General features: G+C 54.8%; 9 protein-coding genes across 9 annotated transcripts; 5 read left to right on the plus strand and 4 right to left on the minus strand.

Moving 5' to 3' along the window:
- Window positions 1-102: 102 nt before the first annotated feature.
- On the plus strand, window positions 103-2,199 carry BDV59DRAFT_146669 (uncharacterized protein). The gene has a single exon (XM_073687284.1). It carries the CDS (start codon window positions 280-282, stop codon window positions 2,053-2,055), a length of 1,776 nt encoding a protein of 591 aa, XP_073550694.1. The 5' UTR covers window positions 103-279; the 3' UTR covers window positions 2,056-2,199.
- A 1-nt stretch (window position 2,200) lies between these two features.
- BDV59DRAFT_146794 (uncharacterized protein) lies at window positions 2,201-6,328 on the minus strand. Its single transcript, XM_073687286.1, has 3 exons — window positions 5,324-6,328; window positions 4,080-5,272; window positions 2,201-4,027 (listed from the first exon to the last, which is right to left on the minus strand). The coding sequence occupies exons 1-3, from the start codon at window positions 5,777-5,779 to the stop codon at window positions 2,248-2,250; spliced, it is 3,429 nt and encodes a 1,142-aa protein (XP_073550695.1). The 5' UTR covers window positions 5,780-6,328; the 3' UTR covers window positions 2,201-2,247.
- Window positions 6,329-7,950: 1,622 nt separating this feature from the next.
- On the plus strand, window positions 7,951-8,991 carry BDV59DRAFT_173483 (basic secretory family protein). The gene has a single exon (XM_073688902.1). It carries the CDS (start codon window positions 8,111-8,113, stop codon window positions 8,915-8,917), a length of 807 nt encoding a protein of 268 aa, XP_073550696.1. The 5' UTR covers window positions 7,951-8,110; the 3' UTR covers window positions 8,918-8,991.
- Window positions 8,992-8,995: 4 nt separating this feature from the next.
- BDV59DRAFT_146755 (mitochondrial 54S ribosomal protein mL44) lies at window positions 8,996-10,621 on the minus strand. Its single transcript, XM_073687285.1, has one exon. The coding sequence runs from the start codon at window positions 10,483-10,485 to the stop codon at window positions 9,295-9,297; it is 1,191 nt and encodes a 396-aa protein (XP_073550697.1). The 5' UTR covers window positions 10,486-10,621; the 3' UTR covers window positions 8,996-9,294.
- Window positions 10,622-10,761: 140 nt separating this feature from the next.
- Window positions 10,762-11,299, plus strand: BDV59DRAFT_146818 (uncharacterized protein). The gene is made up of 3 exons (XM_073687287.1): window positions 10,762-10,855; window positions 10,927-11,109; window positions 11,182-11,299. The coding sequence occupies exons 1-3, from the start codon at window positions 10,833-10,835 to the stop codon at window positions 11,237-11,239; spliced, it is 264 nt and encodes an 87-aa protein (XP_073550698.1). The 5' UTR covers window positions 10,762-10,832; the 3' UTR covers window positions 11,240-11,299.
- Window positions 10,765-12,804, minus strand: BDV59DRAFT_173486 (ribokinase family protein). Its single transcript, XM_073688903.1, has 5 exons — window positions 12,608-12,804; window positions 12,269-12,529; window positions 11,182-12,218; window positions 10,930-11,109; window positions 10,765-10,858 (listed from the first exon to the last, which is right to left on the minus strand). The coding sequence occupies exons 1-3, from the start codon at window positions 12,672-12,674 to the stop codon at window positions 11,359-11,361; spliced, it is 1,188 nt and encodes a 395-aa protein (XP_073550699.1). The 5' UTR covers window positions 12,675-12,804; the 3' UTR covers window positions 10,765-10,858; window positions 10,930-11,109; window positions 11,182-11,358.
- Window positions 12,805-12,856: 52 nt separating this feature from the next.
- Window positions 12,857-15,231, plus strand: capA (adenylate cyclase-binding protein). Its single transcript, XM_073688904.1, has 4 exons — window positions 12,857-13,188; window positions 13,283-13,532; window positions 13,601-13,902; window positions 13,959-15,231. Exons 1-4 carry the CDS (start codon window positions 13,142-13,144, stop codon window positions 14,950-14,952), a joined length of 1,593 nt encoding a protein of 530 aa, XP_073550700.1. The 5' UTR covers window positions 12,857-13,141; the 3' UTR covers window positions 14,953-15,231.
- Window positions 15,232-15,267: 36 nt separating this feature from the next.
- On the minus strand, window positions 15,268-18,764 carry BDV59DRAFT_173488 (exocyst subunit SEC5). The gene is made up of 2 exons (XM_073688905.1): window positions 16,204-18,764; window positions 15,268-16,151 (listed from the first exon to the last, which is right to left on the minus strand). Exons 1-2 carry the CDS (start codon window positions 18,550-18,552, stop codon window positions 15,420-15,422), a joined length of 3,081 nt encoding a protein of 1,026 aa, XP_073550701.1. The 5' UTR covers window positions 18,553-18,764; the 3' UTR covers window positions 15,268-15,419.
- Window positions 18,765-18,821: 57 nt separating this feature from the next.
- Window positions 18,822-20,733, plus strand: BDV59DRAFT_173491 (isocitrate dehydrogenase (NAD(+)) IDH2). The gene is made up of 6 exons (XM_073688906.1): window positions 18,822-19,101; window positions 19,164-19,229; window positions 19,377-19,463; window positions 19,524-19,646; window positions 19,711-20,430; window positions 20,501-20,733. The coding sequence occupies exons 1-6, from the start codon at window positions 19,012-19,014 to the stop codon at window positions 20,570-20,572; spliced, it is 1,158 nt and encodes a 385-aa protein (XP_073550702.1). The 5' UTR covers window positions 18,822-19,011; the 3' UTR covers window positions 20,573-20,733.
- The last annotated feature ends 16 nt before the right edge of the window (window positions 20,734-20,749 follow it).

The raw sequence follows: 20,749 nt of genomic DNA on the forward strand, positions 1-20,749 counted from the left end.
TGTATGTCCCCAGGGGTACAGCCCTTTTTTGCCCGATGCTATGCCGCCAGATTGACGGTCCTTCTTAGGCACGTATGAAGAATACGAGTGCCAGCACTGTCAGGAGTACGGCCTAACATGCACGCGCCTTGACAAACCAAGAACCCACCTCCAGTTCCGGCCTGGAATCCGCACCCCGTACCGTAGGACTTTCTCTCCAGGCCAGGTCTGGGTCAAACCCAGCCACGGGTGGGGTAAGCTTGATGAATCTCAGAAGAAGTGTTGCCCATCTAACCCCAGATGTTAGCTAGACTTCGATTCCTGGATGAGACAGTCGACGTCGTCGCCAGCTACTGCCCGGTGGATACCCTGGGAGATTCCGCATGTGACGAACATGCGAGCCATGATGAACATGCTAAATGCTCTCGAGTAGCCCGATCAGACAGTCACACATCGGAGCTTGACAATTGGGAGCACCCCAGCCATGTCTACCCCGATGGTGAGTGTGAACACGACGGCGGCGTCAACCCCCCAAACGTCTCATCCGCCAACTCCATCGCCTGGCCTCCCGTCGTCCTTTCTCCCGGGCCCGCCTTGGACGCACCGTCCGCGGCGAGTCCGTCTGAGGAGAGGTCAGTCGACCAACCCGTCGAGCTCACGAGTGACACCGACCTCCGCCTGCGAGCCATCTTGCTCCGGTACTTTGCAGATGAGATAGGCCCCCGGTTTGATGTCTGCGACGATGAGCACACCTTCAGCCGGTTAGTCCCACAGCAAGCACTCACGTCGCCGACGCTACGGAGCGCTATCATGACCACGGCCGCCCGCCACCTGACCCGTCTGCAGAGATATCGCAACTCGTCCGGCCTGATCGAATGGCAAGGCCACCTCCTGCCGGATCTGACGGAGGAATCCGCCGTCCGCTACCACAATGAGTGCATCAAAGAGCTGCTCCGTCTCAGCGAAGACGCCCAGCAGGTCCACAACGAAAACCTCCTCGCCGCGGCCATCATCCTCCGCACCGACGAAGAGATGGACGGCCCGCTCCGCGGCGGCGAAGAGGACACCGAGATCTTCCTCGGGATGCTGAACGTGTTTATCAACGCACAAGTGCTCTCGGACTCTGCAGCACCACGCAGCCCGTCTCCGCGCTATGCCACCGAATCCCAACCCGGACAGACGCCCACTCTCTCCCCATCGGGGACCCAATCCGTCCCTTCCTCCAGCACACACAACCCCATCATCCCCCCATCCTCCAGTCCCCTCATGCCCCAACAACGGGGGCTCCGACAGGCCGCTTTCTGGGCCGCTCTGCGGCAAGAGTTATTTACATCCTTCATGAAGCAGCGGCCACTCAATTTCCCCCTGGACCACTGCCACGAATACCGAGACCTCTCGCCCACGGAAGACGTAGTCTGGGCCGATCGACTGATCATCTTCTGCGCCGATGTGCTCGAATACTGCTACGGAAGCGGCCACTGCCGCGTCAGCGACTCCCCCTTACACTACGAGCATGGCCACTGTCGCTGGCGCGACCTGAAAGAGTATGAGCGACAGTTGACATCCGCCCTCCCGGACACCTTTGAGCCGGTATATTGGCGACCCCCGGATACAGACTCTGGCGAGATCTTCCCTGAGATCTGGCATCTGCATAGCTGCCACGTCACGGGCACGAACCATCTTGAGTTGGCCCGGATCCTGCTGGCGGCCTTCGATCACAGCCGGCCAAAGCTCGGGCCTACATATGCGGCCAGCCAACGGGATCTGACAACCACCCTGAAAGGGGCTGTGCTGAGGATGTGCGGCACCGCGAGATGCAATGGTCGGTCGCCCCCGGCGTTTATCGAGGCCCTCATGGCTATTGCTATGTGCGGGGGATATTTTGATGATCCGCGCGAGCAGGACGCTCTTCTGGGGATCCTTAGAACCATGCGACAGGAGCACGCGTATCCCACCGGCAAGGTGGAAAAGGCGCTGGTGGAATCCTGGGGTCATGTTTACTATGACTCCGCCGCACTATATGGTGCTTTCACTAGGTGTGGAGCACATACGGGCGGAAGCTCATCTCCACAGTGATTCTTTTATGCTAGACCATTACCTATACTGTCCAGCGTGCTTTGCCAATATAATGACACTGATACTTACTTGGAAAGGAGTATATAAATATTTTTTATTTTTTTTATTTTTTATTCTTTTTAATACATGAAGCATACTAAAAATATAATAATGATGTTGTTATAATACATGAGCTTTTCCCCGCCCCTCTACCTACAAGCCGACAATTCCAAAGCTTGCCAGTTTCGCAAACTTTCCAAGATAATAAAACAGCATATTCCTCACAAGGTGGTCTGTGGTCTCGCCCACGACATCCCAAAACTGTCTGTCACTTAGGACCATTCCTCTGATTTGAATGAAAAGGGCGCCCATCTCCTTTTTCACCGCTTTGTGTCCGTACAGCATGCAGTCCATGGCAAAACGTCCCACAGGAATCAAGATAGATTGGTCAATGCGGACCCCACGCTTATTCAAGATCTTGAACAACTTGATCAGAAAACGGATGCCCATGACGATGGCTTCAACGTGGAAACCATTGTTCGGAAGAGACTTCAGACACTCGACAACGCTGCCGGTAAGGTCACTCAGATCACAAGCGTAAAGGAGATCGTCAGCAACCTTGGTGAGCATGGCGCAGATATAGTGGCGATTATTGTAGTGCTGCCGTGTCAGGAAAAGGGCGCGCATAACATAAAGATGGTTCTCCGAAAACCAATTTTCGTCGTAGGCAAACATAAATTGAATCGTCTTGTTGACCTGTTGTTTGTAGCCCAGACTGGCATGCATCCGATCGCTGTCGTCGCCGTAGCCAGGATCACTGGCCAAGTCATCCAGCAAGAGGCGCAAGAATCTGTTGTAGTGTTCCTGGTCCTCGAAGAGATCGTCGTGATAGGCAATCAAGGATTGGATCTTCCGATACCCGAACATGTCGAAATTATTGTTCTGGATATGGACCCCTGCGAGATTCACCTGGATCCGTGCATTCTCTAGGATCTGCGACTGCGGGCTCACTTTCCGTCGCTTCTTCATGAGCCTGTCCGTTTGCATCCAACGGCGAGTAAGGGGATCGCCCTCGTCGAGAGGTCCTTCGTAAGTCCGCCGCCGAATCCTCTGCTTTGGCATCTTCAGGTCACCCAATGTCAGTTCCTCGGCCGTCAAGACCACCTCTTCTGAAGCCTCCGACCCAGCTCCCACAACATCTGGCAATCCCGCCATCTCATCCATTTCGTCGTCCGATTCATTGGAATCATCAAGTTCATTCAGGTTGCCGCGGCCGACTGGCCCTTCAATGGTCTTCGACCCTTGGGTGTTGTTTGGTTCGGTGACCTCTGGTCCTTCCGAGGACTTTGGTCCTTCTGACGACGCCGGTCTCTCAGAGGCTTCTGGGGGAGAATTGGGTCCCTTTGGCTCTTCGAGGACCCTGGGTCCCTCGGGTGACTGTGGAGCTTCCAACGCCGCCGGTGGTTCAGAAGCCACTGGGATACTCCGAGAAGATTCACGGGGATCATCGAGTTCCTTTGGCCCTCCGGCGCCGGCTGGTCCTTCGAGGATCCTGGGTCTCTCGGGTGACTGTGGTGCTTCCAACATCACTGGGCGTTCAGAAGCTTCTGGGGCAGTCTGAGGAGACTCATGACGCTCTGCGGGTCTGCGATCAGGTCCTGCAGGAGCCGGGCGAGCTACTTTGACCCCTCGTCTCACGGGAGCCGACGACAAGGTGGACTTTGGACCGGATGACTCTAGTTCAGTCAATGCTGCCTGGGCAGTCTCCGGGCGAGGAGGCAATGACTTCGCCGCGCCTAGATGGGCCTTCTTCTGCGCTGCGATCGCCTCTTTGAGGGCCAACCGCCCTGGTGTTCCCGGGGTGCTCTTGGTCCCTCTCTTCCGGGGAGACGATGGAGACGATGGCTGGCTAGAAGTAGGCCTGCCGTTCTCCGGGTTCGACGAATCCTTCTCCAACAAGTTGCGTGTTTTCGGGTCAAGATCCGCAATAATCCTGTATCATGTTAGCAGGCCATACAAATCACAGTAAGTCTCTGGGGACTTACGCATTAGACCGCTTAGACCAAACACGGGCGAAGGCCCAGAATGTGCTGCGCATCGATTCCCTGACACCAGGGTTGGCATCCGTAAGGCCTCTCCTGATGCATCTCCCGATGATGTCCGCTCCGCCAGAGTGCTCAACGTTCAGCTTGTGCGTGGCTTGCTTGGTGATGATGGTCTTTAACCAGCCAGCTGCGAAAAGCCGAAGCTGCACGTTCTTATCCTCGCACGCTCCGGAAATGTGCTGCAAGAGCCGGGACGTATAAGATACATGCTGCAGAACAACATCAACTGTCATGTTCGCGACCTGAGCAGTGATCTTCTTCATGCCACCACAAAGCTTCACCATGTGCTGCATAATGAGCTCAACCATGGGATCAATCTTGGAGCGGCAGACCTTGGCCATGTCCCGGATAAGCCGACAGCCGTTGTTGCACAACTGGGTGCGAAGAGAATTCACAACCTTGAACACTCCATCGATGACGGTTCTCATGGATGCGATGTATGCTTGCGGGAAGTCATGTGGCGCATTTGCCAGGGTGATCCGACGCAAAGAAATGACATTTCGCTCCCGAGCCATCCAATTCGCTTCAGTCTCCCGCCCTTCGAAATCGGGAAGCATCATCTTGACGAGTTCCTCAAGTTGGCGAGGCGAATCAATACTGAAAGGCTCGAGTTTCGAGCCACCATCGTCGTCTGGACCATAGTCAAGGTGTGGGAGTTGTTGTATCGCTGGAGGTGGTTTTGGTGGCCGGTGAGCGCCGACTGCAGTAGCGGGTCTTGGATGCACCATCGGTTCGGCTCGAGGTGGCGGACGAGCTGCAGGATCGAACCGTCCTGGAGAGGGTCTGCTGTGCCTGACGGGTTCGACTCTAGACGCCGGCCGGGGTGACTCACGAGTGCCCACTACAGTGGCAGGCCTGGTGTGTCTGATCGGTTCGACTCTGGACGTCGGCCGGGAGGTAGCCGAAACCGGTTCGAGTCCGAGGCCAGTAAGAACCGCATTCGCGATTGATTTGCGCACATGCTGTTCGCTTATCTCTTTTTTGAGATCCGCCTTTGCGTGTGCGGGGGCATCCTGGAATAGCTCCACAACGGTCGACTTCGCTGTATCACGGACAGCACTGTCTGCGTCCTCAAGGCATGCTACAACACTCGAGACATAGGCGCGGAATAGCAGGCCCTGGGTTTTTGCCATCTGCAAGATCCGGTTAGCTTGAGCCAAAGCGATCGGGGAAGATCAACTCACAGTTGCTAGCCATGTCAGACTGACTTCTTTGGCGCGCGGGTTCTTGCCGACGAGGGCAGTGCCCAAGACTTGCTTCTCCACATCAGCGTGGGAGGCCACCCACAGATCGGTCAGTGCCTGGGAAGCCGAGGCCCGTACGCGCTCTTTGTGGTCGCCCAGGCGCTCGAGAAGAATGGGATAAAGACAGCGACCATGAGAAGCGACTTCGCCGTGAAGCTCCTGGATATAGAGCCGCTTGAGAAGGTGCGTGAGAGTAGAAAATGCAGTGGTATATATGGGGGTGTGCGGGGAACTGATTGCCAGCCGCATGCATTCGAAGAGAGTCGGTATCACAGGGGTGGGGACATTCTTCTGCTTGATGTCCGATTTGATTGCAACCAGGTGGTTGAACTTGTTGTCAATAGATAGATTTGGGTTCGTCAGAGCCGCCAAAAGATCCTCGGCCTTGGTATCCATGGTTGGTGTTATTCCAATCGGGCCCTTTGCCAAACGGTCCAAAACATCGGGGATGGAAGGAAGACGGCGAAGTTCATGTGTTATCTCATAAGAGACATTCAGCAGCTTGGTGACCTTCGGGAGCAAATTCCCAGCAGTGAGTTGAGTCAGCAAATGTTCAATTCTGGCGTCAGCTGGGTTTGGGGCTGCCTCTTCGGGGCCAGCGTGCGCCGGAGCGTGAAGGTGGTCGGTGTTGTCGTTGGTTCCGACAAGTTCGGAAAGACCGTCAGCAGAGTGATCGTTGCTTCCAGTAGCTGTGGCGGGAGAGTCGTTGACGACGTCGTCGTCCTTGGCGGGTTGGGAAGGACCGGCGAGAGGCCTCCGCTGGGGTGCAATGTCCAGGAGATGATCGAGAGACTGGACTGCGTCGTCGACGATGTCTTTTCTGTCCTGTTCGCTCGTCTCCGCGGTGATCTCTGGGAATCTGAGCGGTTCAGGCCACGCGGGGAGCCTGGCTTTGATGGCGTCTTTGGCCGGTTGAATGAAGTTGTCTCCACAGAACTTGTGAAGCCGTTGGGATAGGGGGCCCTCGTTTGGGGAGATAAGAGGCTCGAAGAAAGAATAGACCTGTTCAGCCTTCGCGCTGACGGACCGGATAACAGAGAGAACTTGCATGGTGAAAACAGATCAGCTTTTGAAGAAACAAAAAGAGGCAAAACAACTGCGCAGAACGATGTTTTTGAGGGTTTTGTGAGGTTTTCTGGATGTAAATAAACGCAAACAAAGCAGCAGAAGCAGAGAAACAGAACAGTGGAAGCAGAAACAGAGCAGATGAAGCAGAAGAGCTGGAGACGAAACGAGACGCTGAGACAAGAGCAGATGTGGAACGCGAAGAGCAGAGTGATGGAGGGGAGAAGAAGAGAGAGAGGGCGAGAGAGCATGAGGAAGGGGTCAAGTAGATGTAAACAAAGTGACGTACAGAATGGGTAATGTATCGATAATGTCGACGTCGTTGTTTGAGTGACAAGTCGAGTCGATTGGGAAGGAGGTCGGTATTGTTGATACGGACAGGAGGGGTTGAAGGAAGGCGAGCGCCGGCGAACCCTGGGTCGAGCGCAAGAGTTCCGGATGAAGGAGAGGAGGTCGACGGGGTTAAGCTGGCACTGGCGACGATCTCGACGGAGAGGAGAGCCGTGAGATGGCGAGGAAGGCGATGGTGGACGAAGACGAGAGAGAAAAAGAATCGCGCGCCGAAGAAATGACAGCAACAAACCGGGGAGGGATGGCCGATAAGCGAGTAGACGCGCCGATAAGCGCTTGCGCCGCTCCACCCGGACGCACCGTGCGAGGGACTCCTGCGAGGAACTACAGAGGAACGTCAGGGGTCCGTCAGAGCTCCATGTTCTATCGGAAATCCGTCATATCGCTTTTTTCCCCTCGGACTCCTACGTGGACCCGGTCCGTTGAGGCCCAAACTGGTGGGGGGGTTGTTTATCTTCCCGCCCGATGGTTTCTTTTTGGTTCTGTTGACCGGCAACGGACTAACCGTCCATGGTCCTCACGAACCTTCCCTTCACCGTACCTTGAGCAGATGAACTCTACCAATGGGGCGGTAACTCACTTGGATTAGGCTGCCACCGTTAGGCTGCCACCGGGAGAATCATCTCATTGATCTTTGGTGTCGAGTCAACCACCGCAACGGGTAAAATCAAAACACGGGACACTGGAGCACACTGTACACCATAAACCAATGAAAAGACCTGGTGCCTGATCAGTATCTGTAGTTCCGTGCGATTCTCCGAATGATACGACTCACTGTCACTGCAGCCAAGAAGGAAAGCAATCAATTTAGATGGAACTGCCATCTCCCCCTCGATCGCCACGTCGTGGTGGATCAACATGGAAGAGACGAAGCATCCTGTCAGAAGATCCCAATTGACAGCTGGGAAGATGACATCTGATTGGGTGGAGATCGGCAGGGCTGTGACTGTCGTCCTATTGCGTACCTCCCTAGACCAGTATGTACTCCCTGCAGCGTCGAATGACCTCGTACATCTCGACGTCCACACCGGACAATATATATCGTGGGACAAGACCAACATCACACCAAGAGACTCGAAACTCCCTTCTGATAGAAACGTACTCCATACCACTGTCTAATCCTTCATTCCCCTCGTAGAACCCCCATCACATGCACATCAGCCCGTCAGCGTGATGCTCCTCTGTTTTCGGAAAGGACCCAACAACGTCATATATCTCCAGCCCCCGCATCCACAGTCATGATCCCTCAATCTCTCACCTTAGAAACCTCCTGCAGTATTCCTACTCCCTGAACCTATCCCTACGGCCATCATGACCAAATCCTCCTATCCGACGCCCTCCGCAGTCCCCAAACCCCACCCCTCCACGGATGCCACCAACGCCGACCCCCCGGATCCAAACATTCCCAAACCAGCCCTACGCCTTCACCAACAGGACCTACGTCATCCCGGCACGAAGGCCTTCTCCCAGCTTGTCCCCGATGTCGTCACAGTCCTCGAGACCGCTCTCGGTTACATCCTCGCGAATCTGTACACCCCACCCCCGGCGTCATCCCACCACACATTCACCCCGACCATCCCCGCGACGGACGTAGTCACCCTCGTCCTGCGCGAGTTCGACGGCGTAGCCTACACCACTGGCGGAGCGCACGACAAGGAAATCGACCTGTCGCTCTCGTACGTCGTCCACAGCACCCAGTATGCCGACCCGGCTGCCGAGCTGAGGGGGATCCTGACCCACGAGCTCGTCCACTGCTACCAGCACACGGCGCCTCCATGTCCCGAGAAATGCGACTATCCGCCCGGCGGTCTGATCGAGGGAATCGCGGATTTCGTCCGGCTGAAGGCCGGCCTGGCCCCGCCGCACTGGACGCGCCCCCAATCCGCCAAGGACAGACCCGAGAAATGGGACCAGGGGTATCAGCATACGGCGTACTTTTTGGAATGGCTGGAGGATGCGCGCGTCGGCCGTGGTGCCGTGGGCATGCTGAATGACCGTTTGCTGCGCGTTGGCTATCGGGAGGGGTTCTGGGAGGCCCTGGCGGGAGTGGATGTCCAGCGGCTCTGGGAGGAATATGGGTTGTACCTTGACACTGTCAGAGATCATCAGTGCCCCTGATGGTCTTCTCTGCCTTCATTGCATAGCCTGGGCGTTGTGGTTAGTAACATTCGTAGCGAGCATCGAGATTGTGTAACGTGCTTCTATTGAGTACATCTGCCTAGTGCTGCGTATGTACCGTCTAAAGATGAATATCCTCCACACCAGCCGATGATCCTCCCTGTCCGATGGGAGATTGTCCGGATGAAACATAGACCAAGACAAAACACGAAAGCCAACAAAGAACACATGCATAAGATGAATGAAATGAATTTCCCATACTGTACAAAAAAACCTGATCTTGCAAATGTAAGTGAACAATATGTGTGATACTGTCTCCCTGCTCATCATCGGCAAGGAACAGTCATATGATATAGTTTAACACGTTTTCAACAATGCTACACGACCACCTCGCCCAGATCCACATGGACAGGCTTCCAGGACGCGGCGCCCTCCTCCTCCATCGAACTAGGCACCCGCACATTCAACGGGCTATACAGATACCAGCCCTTGAGCGCAGCCACGGCGGCCCGGGACCGAGCCTCGAGCAGGCTGGCGCCAGCGCCCTCGCCCAACTTATCTTGTCCGGAATAGATTCCGACGACGAAAACAGGGTGTCTGCTCTTGCGACCAGTCTCACTGATGATCTTAGCGACGGGCGGTTCGAAGTTTTCGCGCGCGCAAAGCCGAGAGAGGTCGCGGGCAGGCTGGGAGAAGTTGAATAGTTCGGATATGTTGAGGTGTCGGCTGAGGAAATGTTGTTCGAAGAAGCGCTTGGCCGCCGGTCTACCGGCGTGCAGATAGATCGAGCCCATCACCGCGCGGACAAACGTGGCGCTGGCCTGTTCCGCCGTGACGCCCTGCGTGGTGGGAAGTTGCTGGGATGGCTCTCCGAATTCGTTATCATAGACCACCCGAGACGTCATCGACACCCGCCACGATTTCCGGTTATCGTTGGGTCTTGTTGTGTTGCTGGCCGGCTCGGCGTTCAGGTCGGTGCCGGGGGCGATCCGCTGGAACTGGAGGAGACCAGGGTCAACCTCTCCGCCAGGCACAGCCGCCAATTCCACACCCCACTCTCGTGCCATGGCCGCGAGCGTTTTCGGGCCGACGTAGGCATACATGGCCGCGAAGACGACAGTCAGGGGTAGCCGCGGGTATGTGCACAGGAGGTGTTCGGAAGTATAATAGGTCAGAAGGTCATGGCCCAGCGTCGCAAGCGATTCATTGTTGAAATTGGGGTTCGGATCGGCTGAGGCGTCCACGAGGGAGCGTGCGAGTGTCTCAAGGGGTAATCGGGAGGGAAGGTAAAGTCGTGCATGGAGTGCGGCAAGTTTTGCGGACTCGCGTGCGGCCTCCACCGGCGGAGAAGGGAGGAAGTATTTAGACTGTTGCTGGGTTTGGGTAGGAGGGATCGAATTCTCCAATGTACTCTCATCCATCAATTGCTGACTCTCTGCCTGGAGGGCCGGCGACACCGTCGATTGGCGCCGGAGACTATAGTAGAGGTGTTGCTGCAGGCGGCCACCAATTCTGGCCCGCGGCGAGAGGACCGGATTGCTCCATCGCAGGAGCTGCAGCCTCTTCATCTGGACAGCGAGGGGGGGTCGAAGGAAGCCTTGAACCCAGGGATATTGGAGGGGTGGTAATTCCGGGGAAGCGAGGAAGCGAGGGCGTGGGAGACTGAAGGGCAAGGCCGGTCCAAATTGATGCCGGACGAACTTTTGGACGCCTGGAGAAAAGTCGAGCTTCGACGGAAGTCACGGGGTCTGGCGGTCGTGTGCGAGAGCCGCTAAGCCGTATCGGGCACTAGTGTCACGGGATCTGGGACGAGGGACGTCGACGGTCATTTCGGCTTCACCCACCACCCCTTCGACCTCCGCTCCATTGCTCTCATCCCTTTCCCTCCAATCGTTTCTACTTCGTCCCGATCAACATGGGTGGAGGCGGCAAGATCCCGTATGTGACTGTCAACCCATCCACTCTGGATTCTCAGGGAGACTCGTGGCGCTAACCAGTTTCTGCCGCAGGTACCCCAAGGAAGTCTGGTCTCCCGCTGGAGGCTGGTACGCTCAACCCGCGAACTGGAGAGTTAACACCGCCATCATGGGAGCCACCGTTATTGGTATCGCCGCTGTGACCTGGAGCATCAGTGCCGATCGGGAGCGCCGGGAAAAGATGCCGGAGCCCGGTAGATTCTTCCCTAGTCGCTAGTCAGTCCCCCCCGTTCTCGAGTGACCTCATTGTGATATGGGAAACTAACATGCTTTGATTGCTTTGTGTAGCTGGAGCAAGCAGATCATCGAGCACGAGAGACAACAAGCCGCGAAGAACGAGTCATAAAGCGACAGACATGGAATAACCAAGGACGTGTGGAAGTGTTTTTATGGCATTGCAGATTCTTTATTTATGTTCTATATTCTAGTGGGCTGTACGACAATAGAAGGGCGTTCTTCACTTGGTCAATTGACCCGGAAATGCTTCGTGGGAGACTCTTCGAGTGTTCGATACAATCGCTGTGTGTACAGACGGACCCGTTCCGTGAATTCAATTCCGTTCCAACGTTCTTTCCCGTCAGTAGAGGTGGTCATCTGAGGCACGCCAATCTGTTCGACCACAAAGCTTGCTGCAACAGTTGCGAAGATCAATGCCTGCAGAATACCGTCCAACTCAACCGAGGCTTTCAATGCTTCTTGGAAGAATTTAGATTCCCCGAGGATTGATTCAACCACAATCGCTGGTATTCTCCCCATAGTGACCATGCCCTGAGCCAATGCTCCCAGGAAGGAATTCCCGGCACCTGTAGGATCAACCACAGCAGCTGCCCCGGCGGTGTCGGGCTGGTGGTAAGCGGGTAGCCAGATGCGCTGGGTTCTGGAATATGCATAGCTGCCGTCTTTGCCAGCTCTGATGACCAAATGACCCTTTTGATCGGGTCCGATTCCAGAATCCAAGATCCTGCCGACTATGTCTTTGCCGAACTGGCTCTCTTCATTCCATCCGGGTTGGCCGAACATCAAGCCCAGCTCCAACTCATTTGGGCTTACAACATCCACAACTTTGTTGGCAGCAAAAAAAGTTTCCTGTTCTTCGGGAGTACACAGGTCCGGGACAGGTTCCCAGACAAAAATGGGTCTTTGGGCGCTGTCTCCAGGAGGTGCCTTGCCCTCCCGCTGCAGTTCTTCACGCCGGTGGAGGATATCCTCCACGATGGATATACAACGGCCAGCCGAGCAAACCATGTGAAAAGTTCTCGAGAACACCTGATCATCAGACAGCATCGATGGTTCCAGCCGTAGCTTGGGTGTCAGGTACTTGAAATCTGTCGTCTGTTATCAATGTGTTCTCGTACAGAGAGGGGACAGTACGCACCCCGCTTCTCGTTTGCACCGTAACCGTTCCAAGCCCTGGTGGTCAGTCTTCCAGGGTCTTCTCTGATCACACAAGCAGTGTCCCATGATTTGATGGTGCTCAGGACGTCTGAGGGAAAATCAGACCCGACATCTACGATCCAACTGACTGACTGACTGTGCTCTTTCCCAGCAACCAGCCGTGCGCCGACAACAGCAAACGAGGCGGCACCGCCGAGGACATTCTTCACACTAGGTCTAGTCCCTCCAAATTCGATATCATCTGTATCCAACAACGAGTAACCGTAAGCATCCCGTGGACTTTATCGGGTCCATCCAAGGTCTTCGTGATATAGCATACCGAGGATGAACATGCCTAGTGTGCAGAACTCGACACCATGGTCAGGCTGTGCGCCGGTTTCTGCCATTGTCAGGACAGACAGTCTGCTGCCGATAAATATAGAAGATGTTGGGCCTCAAATTCTGAGACGGATGTACTTTGTGGTCAAAGAAATGGGAGTTTCAAAGTTCGTTGTCGCATTTATGGAGCAAGACGTGAAATACGGACGGATACCGGCCAACGTCATTTGCGGGAAGGGCTTTTGGTAATACAATGTATTATACTGTCACCGTCCCACGTGTGGATCCTTTATGCCTCAGGCAGCACGGGTCAGGAGCATTCCAGTTCCATCCCATTCATCATCGTCATCTCTCCCACAACTCTCGCCTCCTGTCGCTCTGGTCCGCTGCGAGATTGTGGGATCCTACTTCTTCCTTCGATACTGGCTTTTACTGGCGCTAGTCGGCTCACCATTTCTTGGTAGTCCCCTACGATCATCTCTTCTGGATCTCTTTGTTTGAGCTGGCCTCCTTGCTTTGGAGACGGTCTTCCAAGATGGCGACGGGAAGTCATATGCATAATTTGACCACTCTCATCAAGCGGTACGTGATAGCTTCCTGCGAACATTAGAATATCGTTCTATGTTTGCTCCCTTTTCTGGCCCCTTCGTTCATCTAACCATGCGTAACTCGACAGGCTCGAGGCCGCAACCTCCCGCTTGGAGGATATGGCGATGTCACTCGATGACCCCAATTCGCCCCAGACTATCAATGCTGCAGCTGCTCCTGAAGCTGCAGCTTCCGAGGCCCCCAAAGCTGCCGCCCCAGCTGCTCCCGCTGCTCCTCCGATTCCGCCGCAAATCCAAGATTTCGACACGTTGATCAACCAGGATGTCAAGAACTTTGTCGACCTCGGAGAAAAGATTGGTAGTCTCGTTGCAGAGCAGGTGAGCTACCAGAGACGAAGATAGGAGTTCGTTGCTGTGAAATCCTGACTGACGTTACCTCTGTTCAGTCCAAAGCTGTCCTCCAAGCTTTCCAAACCGAGCGCACCTACCTCTATGTTTCGACCAAGGCCAAGAAGACCGAATTCGAGCCTCCAGAACTCCTCACGGGACTCCACAATGCCTCCGACGCTATCAACATGATCCGCGAGTCCAACAGACCATCCCCCTTGTTCAACCATCTCAGTGCCGTCGCCGAAGGCATTGTGGCACTTGGCTGGTTCTTCGAGCCCAAGCCTGCTGACTTCGTCACTGAGATCGTCGGAGGTATCGAGTACTATGGCAACAAAGTCCTGAAGGAATACAAGGAGAAGTACGCTTCACCCACGCCCTGGTGCGAGCGAGAAGTGTAATGCTGACTTCCTACAGGGACCGTACGCACGTCCAATACATCCAGTCCTACTACCAGGTCTTCAAGGCGCTTGCGGCATACCTCAAGAAGCACTATCCCAAGGGCCTGACCTGGAACGAACAAAGCAACCTCAACGCCCAAGAAGCCCTTCAACAAATTAAAAGCGAATCGGGATCTGGCGCCGGCTCTGGAAGCACCGCACCTCCTCCCCCTCCCCCTCCTCCTGTGCCGACTCTGAACGTGCCAGGAGGCGTCCCTCCACCACCACCTCCGCCGCCGGGCGTGCCCCCTCCTCCCGCCGCTGCTCCTGCGCCGGACATGTCGGCCGTTTTCGAACAGTTAAACCAGGGCGACGCTATCACCTCGAGTCTCCGCAAGGTCGACAAATCTCAGATGACCCACAAGAACCCCAGTCTGCGCGCTGGCTCCACTGTTCCGGAACGCTCCAACTCGCAGGATAGTCTCACTCGATCCAAGTCCCCTGCTCCCAGCAAGAAGCCCAAGCCTGAGAGCATGCGCGTTCGCAAACCGCCCCGTAAGGACCTGGAGGGCACCAAGTGGTTCATCGAGAACTTCGACAGCCCTGAGGGAATCATCGAGATCCCTGCTCAGCAGAACCAGTCGATCCTCATCTCCCGGTGTAACAAGACTGTTATCAAGGTGTCCAACAAGGCCAACGCCATCTCCATTGACAACTGCACTGGACTGTCGCTTATTGTTGACTCGCTCGTGAGCAGTCTCGACGTCATCAAGTCGCCCAAGTTCGCCTTGCAGATCGATGGTGTGGTGCCCACCCTTCTGCTGGACCAGGTTGACGGTGCGACGGTGTATCTTGGGAACCGGAGTTTGGGCACGGAGGTGTTCACTAGCAAGTGCTCCGCTATCAATGTCATGCTTCCCCCTAAGGAGGGTACGGATGATGACACTAAGGAGTGCCCTCTCCCCGAACAGATCAAGTCCTACGTCAAGGACGGCGTCCTCGTGAATGAGATTGTTGAGCACGCCGGCTGAATCAAGATGACCCTGGCATCTTAGGTATTATTGTGTGCGTGGGGTGGGCCTCACTTCTGTCTTATCTACTTGGTCTTTCATCTTCTACAGGAGTCTACCTGGCTAGGTAAGGCTGATTTAGACCTACACCATTTTCAGGATTTCCCAGTTGTATTTAGAACACTGTAGATATACAAATTATTGTTGTGAGAGTTGTCATCCACATGCACTTTTCGATACACCTCCGAGGCTTACAATTTGTTCGTCGTGCCTTCTAAAGCAACGAAGCGAAGAGTTGACACTACCGTGACAGTAAGCAACAAAGCTCGGTCAAGTTCTACTTATAGGCGAGAAAGGTGATTATAAACATTGCGCCCGAAATGCGCCGGGGACGAAGCCATCGTATATCATGCTCGCACTTCTGCCTGACGCTAATTGTTTGTACGTAATTCTAGATGTCACTAGAGCCATGACTGCCTTACTGTGCCTCATGCGGGTGTCTTCTGCCCTGTAGCGCTCCTTGGTTTCCTAAAGCAAGCAAATTCGCCCTTTGTCCTCTCCCTCAATCGTTTCAAGATACCCCGCATCTCACCAAGTTCCGACTGGAGCCGAGCTCGAGCTTCGTGAGTCGTTCGCTGATCCAACTCCACGTATATCTGACTTTGCACGGCGGATGCCTCTTCAGTAGAGTATTGTGACATGGTCTGTGCAATGAACTCTGTGTCCAGGGTCGCTTGCATCAAGGCGGCGAGAGTATATGATGGCCGTGAGCTGAAAGCAGAGAGCAGTGATGAAGAGACCTGGGTCAGGAGGTGTTTGAGGACGATTGAAAGAAGGGGCGAAGACCCAACTGAGGAGGACTGGCGGTTGGATGACGAGTATGAGGTGGAAGGAATAGTAGTCGTAATCTCCGTGTGGGCCAGAACTAGAGTCAACATGGTGCTATACACGTAGGGGCGGACTTGCTCTGGTCGAGAGGTGGTTGGCTCCCACTCAGGGGACGAAATTCCGTTGTGGATTGTGGTGTTCAGCGCGTTCACCGTGGGCTTGGTGTAAGACTGGAAGAGACGATCGTCGATCTGTCCTAGAACGTCACGGATCGTTTTGGCTTCTTCCGTTAACTTGACAGAGAAAGATGTCTCAAAGTTGGCCACCAGTTGGGGTACGAGGTCGGCCTGGAGGGACTTGATATTGGCAAGCGTGAGAAGAATGCGCACGTTCTGTTTCATTAGCAAATGTGATAAAATTGGAGCGGGGAAAGAAACAACTCACCCTATTCCGGGAATCAACAGCATCGGCGATGAGGATGGGTGATGTTGATGTGTACTTTCGAGCTTTCCCCCCAGTTATTATCCATTCATTCTCCTCCTCGGGCGCTGCAGGGTGTTCTGCGTTCTCCACCAGGCCGCTAAGAGCCTTGTACACGCTGGAGACGAATTGTGTCCGCACCATTTGAAGAAGTTTGGCTGGAGGCTGGGTGACCACATCCACATCTCCAGATTTGACCATGGCTTCGGAGATGTAAAGGATCTTCTGCATTCCGCCCAGAATAGCATTTTCAAATGCTACAAACAAGCCCGGCATCTTGGTCAGATCTCTCCGCTCCGAGTCTCGTGTCCAGTCCTCTAACATCTTGCACACTTCTGCATCTTTACCCCAGGCAGAACATGCCGCTCGGACAGAGCGCTCCCGGGAAACACTGACCAGGGTCTTTAGGAGATCATGAGCATTACCATCTCGTGTTACAGGTCCCAGAGCCGCCATCTCACTCGCCGCAGTGCCGATGATAACCAGGAATTGTCCAAGATAGTGCACGCCACTGAGAGAATTAGAAAACGGCGGCCAAAATGCAAAGTCCTCCCAGGGTTCCCCTCGTTTGGGAGAGGGGAATGGCATGTTCCTCGGGTCAAGCTTGAATCTGGACTCTGTAGGGGTCACCCCTAGACCCATCGGGCTGTTGGGGGTGGAAGGGGATTTTGGGGAGGGAAGGACCGGGATTTCCTCAGCGGGAGCATCTGCGAATAACGAAAGCACGTTTTCGCGGATTAAACTGATCAGCTCCACAACTCCCTGTTCCAAGTCCTTGGCGTCACTTGAGGCGAGGCGGTGATGCTTGCGGCTCTCTCCTTCGAACCCAGTGGGGAGGAGCTTCTGCTTGCTCCCATCGATGAAGGACTGCGCGACTTCCCAGAAGTCCAAAACTTCACCGAGAATGCCTCCTTGTGAGGACAACAGTCGGGTCAGGTATGTATGGACACATTCCCACAACTCAATGACCTGATCCGTATCCAGGACTGTATGGTTTACCGCAACGCCATCACGCGGTGCCAGCCGGAGATATGACGCCACAGCCTGAGGAGTCGGCTTCTCACCACTCTCCAGTCTACGCCTGAGGATCTCGATTTCTGCTTTGCAACGGTCGCAGAAAGAGTTGATTTTCGTCTTCAGGAATTCGTACCGGCTAAGAAGCCAGACCCATATGGGGTTATCCTCCACACCTAACTCAAGTAACGCGCCGATGAGTTCCATATGTTCTTCAACGGGGCCCGAGGCAGTGACGGTGGTGGAAGTGGTGGGCACGTCTCCGAGACGCTTCCAGAGATCTCGTTTGAACACCTGAATTTGCTGGTCGACATCTATCCACATCCGACCCATAGCCAGGATAACGTGCGTCTCTTCGTCTGAGAGGGACCGGTTCTTGCTCATGGCGACATCTGCAATGTTCTTGGCGTTGTTTGCTAGGGTTCTCGCCTTGGTATATTGTTCGAAGACGGATTCGTAGTCGCGTTGCTTGATGGACTTGGAGAGGAGTGCCCCAATCTCGTAGACATCCCGATGCCTTTCCATCATATCCACCACCGACTTTAAGGCTTGCTCCCTCTCGCGACCACCCAAAGCCGGGCCCCAGACTTCCTCGGCTTTCACAGATGCCTCCAATAGAGGACCACGGATCCCTTTCATGCCGTATTCGCTCTCCTTGGTGAGCGCGTTCTTCCCCGGTCCAGAATTGGCAACATTGGTAGACGACATGCGAAAATGAGAGGACCTCCGGGTGCCTCGTGAAGTCGATAGGTCCTGGGTTTTGCCTTGGTTCCTCATTTCGGTGTAGACACTGTCAATAGTCGCCTTTGCGCGGACAAATCGTTCGAAATTGGCCTCGACCAGGACCTTCAAGGAAGCGGATTTCTGGTCAATCGACCGGGAGAGAAAGCCCAAGCCATCGAGTAGCGATTGGATCGACGCGTCGGAGTGCGCCTGGGAGAGGAAGAGCGCGGGGGAGAACGCGGTGGACGACAACAGGAACCGATTTCGCAAGCGACTCTCCTCGTCGAGGGAGAGACCACGCCGCTTCAGAATCTTGAGAACACTGTCGCCGGTCCCCAGGGGGTCGGGCTCATCCATCGAGACCGCATTGTCTCGGCCATTGGGGCCTTTGTATGCACCGGGGGCTGTCCCTTTATAACCGCTATTGCTACGCTCAAGGGCGAAATATCGGGATCGTGAGCCGCGTCGGCCGAGGGTTTCGGTATCGGACTCATCGTCTTCGTCGAGTTCTGCCGGCCATTCTTCCGGGTATGCCGATGGGATGTTATAGTAGTTGGCGACCTCTACATCCGCCATGGTGACGTGAGGAGGGAAACGGGGCAGGGTCCAGGAGAGTGGGTGGAACGGCGGATCGACAGTCGGACGAGAGGGATCACAGGGGGGAAACCATGCAGAAGAGAGACAGACAGAAGTGGAGAAGCCACTGCATCCACTAGACAAGAAAGGGCGAAGGATGACGCTGGAGGAGTGGACAAGGGGGGAAGAGGAGGGAGGAGGTGTTTGGTTATCTGATCGAGGCCAAAAGTGGACACCTCTCTCACCCACACGCCCAACGCGGTATCCATGCCGGTCGGTCCGGGTGCGGCGCTGCCGAACAGCAAGTTTCACACAACTGCTCCCGTCCCGAACCACCTCACCACCTCTTCCTCCTCCTCTTCTTCTTCCACTTCCCCTTCTCCCAATTTCTGTCTCTTCCCCCACTTCTGCTCTCCCATAATTGACACCCTCTGTCGCCATTCTCGGGGTCCTCTCACCATGATTGCCGCCAGAAACCTCGTTGCGCCCGCCCGCCAGTGTCTGCGGGCTCCACGTGTGGCCCCCAGCCTTGCGTCGCCTTTCTCTCAGGTAAATCCTGCGACTCCATCCCGATCACCCGTCATTCCATTTAGACTAATTGTGTTGTATAGCTCCGTGGTTATGCCTCTGCGGCCGACGAGCGTGTCGCCAAATTCAAGGGACAGAAGGGTGCTGATGTACGTTGCGATTTTTCCTTTTTTTTCCCTCTTTTTCCCCTGGTTGGATTCTTCCTTTCCGAGATCTCCGCGCAAACCAAAATGCATTTCTCTACTCATGTCAATGCCTGATTGAGCGAATCTTCTGACCGTGAATTGTCTTCATAGGGAAAATACACCGTGACTCTGATCGAGGGTGATGGTATCGGTCCCGAGATTTCCCAGTCTGTCAAGGACATCTTCGCCGCCGCCAATGTAACTCGAACCCTATCCCAACCCGCGCAATCCCAAGTCGACATACTAAGCTCTATCTAGGCCCCCGTCAAGTGGGAGCCCGTCGATGTCACTCCCATCCTGAAGGACGGAAAGACCGCCATTCCCGATGATGCCATTGATAGTGTGAAGAGGAACTATGTCGCCCTGAAGGGTCCTCTTGCCGTATGTCTCCATCCGAAGTACCCATTCCTTGAAAAATCCCTTCTAAACCCGTCCTCTCGTCCAGACCCCCGTCGGAAAGGGACATGTTTCTCTGAACCTCACTCTCCGTCGTACCTTCAACCTCTTCGCCAACGTTCGTCCCTGCCGCTCCATCGCTGGCTACAAGACCCCTTACGATAACGTCGACACCGTCCTGATCCGTGAGAACACTGAGGGTGAATACTCCGGCATTGAGCACGTCGTCGTCGATGGTGTTGTTCAGAGCATCAAGCTTATCACCAAGGAGGCCTCTGAGCGTGTTCTCCGCTTTGCCTTCCAGTACGCTCGTTCCATCAACAAGAAGAAGGTCCGCGTCGTGCACAAGGCCACCATCATGAAGATGTCCGACGGTCTTTTCCTGAACACCGCCCGTGAAATCGCCAAGGACTTCCCCGATGTTGAATTCGACGCTGAGCTGCTGGACAACTCTTGCCTGAAGATCGTCACCGACCCCACCCCCTACAACGACAAGGTTCTCGTCATGCCCAACCTGTACGGTGACATTCTGTCCGACATGTGCGCCGGTCTGATCGGTGGTCTTGGTCTCACTCCCTCCGGTAACATTGGTGATGAGTGCTCCATCTTCGAGGCCGTCCACGGTTCCGCTCCCGACATTGCCGGCAAGGGTCTTGCCAACCCTACTGCTCTCCTTCTGAGCAGTATCATGATGCTGCAGCACATGGGTCTCCACGAGCACGCTGCTCGTATCCAGAAGGCCACCTTCGACACTCTCGCTGAAGGCAAGGTAAGCATTCGTTTTCGACCTTTTTTCTCTCATGGAAGTAACAACGGAATGCTAATATCTATCTCTACAGGCCCTTACCGGTGACCTTGGCGGCAAGGCCAAGACCCACGAGTACGCTGAGGCCATCATGAAGAAGCTGTAAGGGATTCGGCCACGTCTGTACCATTTGCCTCGTCTCTATTTTCTTTTTTTTTTTAGCCCGTGAATGACTTTAGACCCAATACCGTGATCTATTATACGTCCTACCATGTATTTATCTATTTAGATGCTGTCTTGAATATGGAATACCTGTTACTATGTGTCCGGCGCCTTGACACTA

The sequence above is a fragment of the Aspergillus ambiguus genome (genome assembly GCF_047715705.1).
Source record: "Aspergillus ambiguus strain CBS 117.58 unplaced genomic scaffold BDV59scaffold_6, whole genome shotgun sequence".
Classification (NCBI taxonomy): Eukaryota; Fungi; Ascomycota; class Eurotiomycetes; order Eurotiales; family Aspergillaceae; genus Aspergillus; species Aspergillus ambiguus.

What these genes read in the sequence shown, in the direction of transcription:
- BDV59DRAFT_146669 (XM_073687284.1), top strand. Translation starts at nt 280, where the DNA reads ATGTTAGCTAGACTTCGATTCCTGGATGAGACAGTCGACGTCGTCGCC.
- BDV59DRAFT_146755 (XM_073687285.1), bottom strand. Translation starts at nt 10,485, where the DNA reads ATGAAGAGGCTGCAGCTCCTGCGATGGAGCAATCCGGTCCTCTCGCCG.
- BDV59DRAFT_173486 (XM_073688903.1), bottom strand. Translation starts at nt 12,674, where the DNA reads ATGGCAGAAACCGGCGCACAGCCTGACCATGGTGTCGAGTTCTGCACA. An exon ending in ACTAGGCATGTTCATCCTCG is followed by an intron (nt 12,530 to 12,607) that starts GTATGCTATATC and finishes TGTTGGATACAG; the next exon opens with ATGATATCGAATTTGGAGGG. An exon ending in CGGTGCAAACGAGAAGCGGG is followed by an intron (nt 12,219 to 12,268) that starts GTGCGTACTGTC and finishes AACAGACGACAG; the next exon opens with ATTTCAAGTACCTGACACCC.
- BDV59DRAFT_173483 (XM_073688902.1), top strand. Translation starts at nt 8,111, where the DNA reads ATGACCAAATCCTCCTATCCGACGCCCTCCGCAGTCCCCAAACCCCAC.
- BDV59DRAFT_146818 (XM_073687287.1), top strand. Translation starts at nt 10,833, where the DNA reads ATGGGTGGAGGCGGCAAGATCCC. An exon ending in GGTGGAGGCGGCAAGATCCC is followed by an intron (nt 10,856 to 10,926) that starts GTATGTGACTGT and finishes TTTCTGCCGCAG; the next exon opens with GTACCCCAAGGAAGTCTGGT. An exon ending in AGATTCTTCCCTAGTCGCTA is followed by an intron (nt 11,110 to 11,181) that starts GTCAGTCCCCCC and finishes TGCTTTGTGTAG; the next exon opens with CTGGAGCAAGCAGATCATCG.
- BDV59DRAFT_146794 (XM_073687286.1), bottom strand. Translation starts at nt 5,779, where the DNA reads ATGGATACCAAGGCCGAGGATCTTTTGGCGGCTCTGACGAACCCAAAT. An exon ending in GTCTGACATGGCTAGCAACT is followed by an intron (nt 5,273 to 5,323) that starts GTGAGTTGATCT and finishes CGGATCTTGCAG; the next exon opens with ATGGCAAAAACCCAGGGCCT. An exon ending in TGGTCTAAGCGGTCTAATGC is followed by an intron (nt 4,028 to 4,079) that starts GTAAGTCCCCAG and finishes AACATGATACAG; the next exon opens with GATTATTGCGGATCTTGACC.
- BDV59DRAFT_173491 (XM_073688906.1), top strand. Translation starts at nt 19,012, where the DNA reads ATGATTGCCGCCAGAAACCTCGTTGCGCCCGCCCGCCAGTGTCTGCGG. An exon ending in AGGGACAGAAGGGTGCTGAT is followed by an intron (nt 19,230 to 19,376) that starts GTACGTTGCGAT and finishes TTGTCTTCATAG; the next exon opens with GGAAAATACACCGTGACTCT. An exon ending in ACATCTTCGCCGCCGCCAAT is followed by an intron (nt 19,464 to 19,523) that starts GTAACTCGAACC and finishes AGCTCTATCTAG; the next exon opens with GCCCCCGTCAAGTGGGAGCC.
- capA (XM_073688904.1), top strand. Translation starts at nt 13,142, where the DNA reads ATGGCGACGGGAAGTCATATGCATAATTTGACCACTCTCATCAAGCG. An exon ending in TTGACCACTCTCATCAAGCG is followed by an intron (nt 13,189 to 13,282) that starts GTACGTGATAGC and finishes GTAACTCGACAG; the next exon opens with GCTCGAGGCCGCAACCTCCC. An exon ending in GTAGTCTCGTTGCAGAGCAG is followed by an intron (nt 13,533 to 13,600) that starts GTGAGCTACCAG and finishes ACCTCTGTTCAG; the next exon opens with TCCAAAGCTGTCCTCCAAGC.
- BDV59DRAFT_173488 (XM_073688905.1), bottom strand. Translation starts at nt 18,552, where the DNA reads ATGGCGGATGTAGAGGTCGCCAACTACTATAACATCCCATCGGCATAC. An exon ending in CTGTTGATTCCCGGAATAGG is followed by an intron (nt 16,152 to 16,203) that starts GTGAGTTGTTTC and finishes CTAATGAAACAG; the next exon opens with AACGTGCGCATTCTTCTCAC.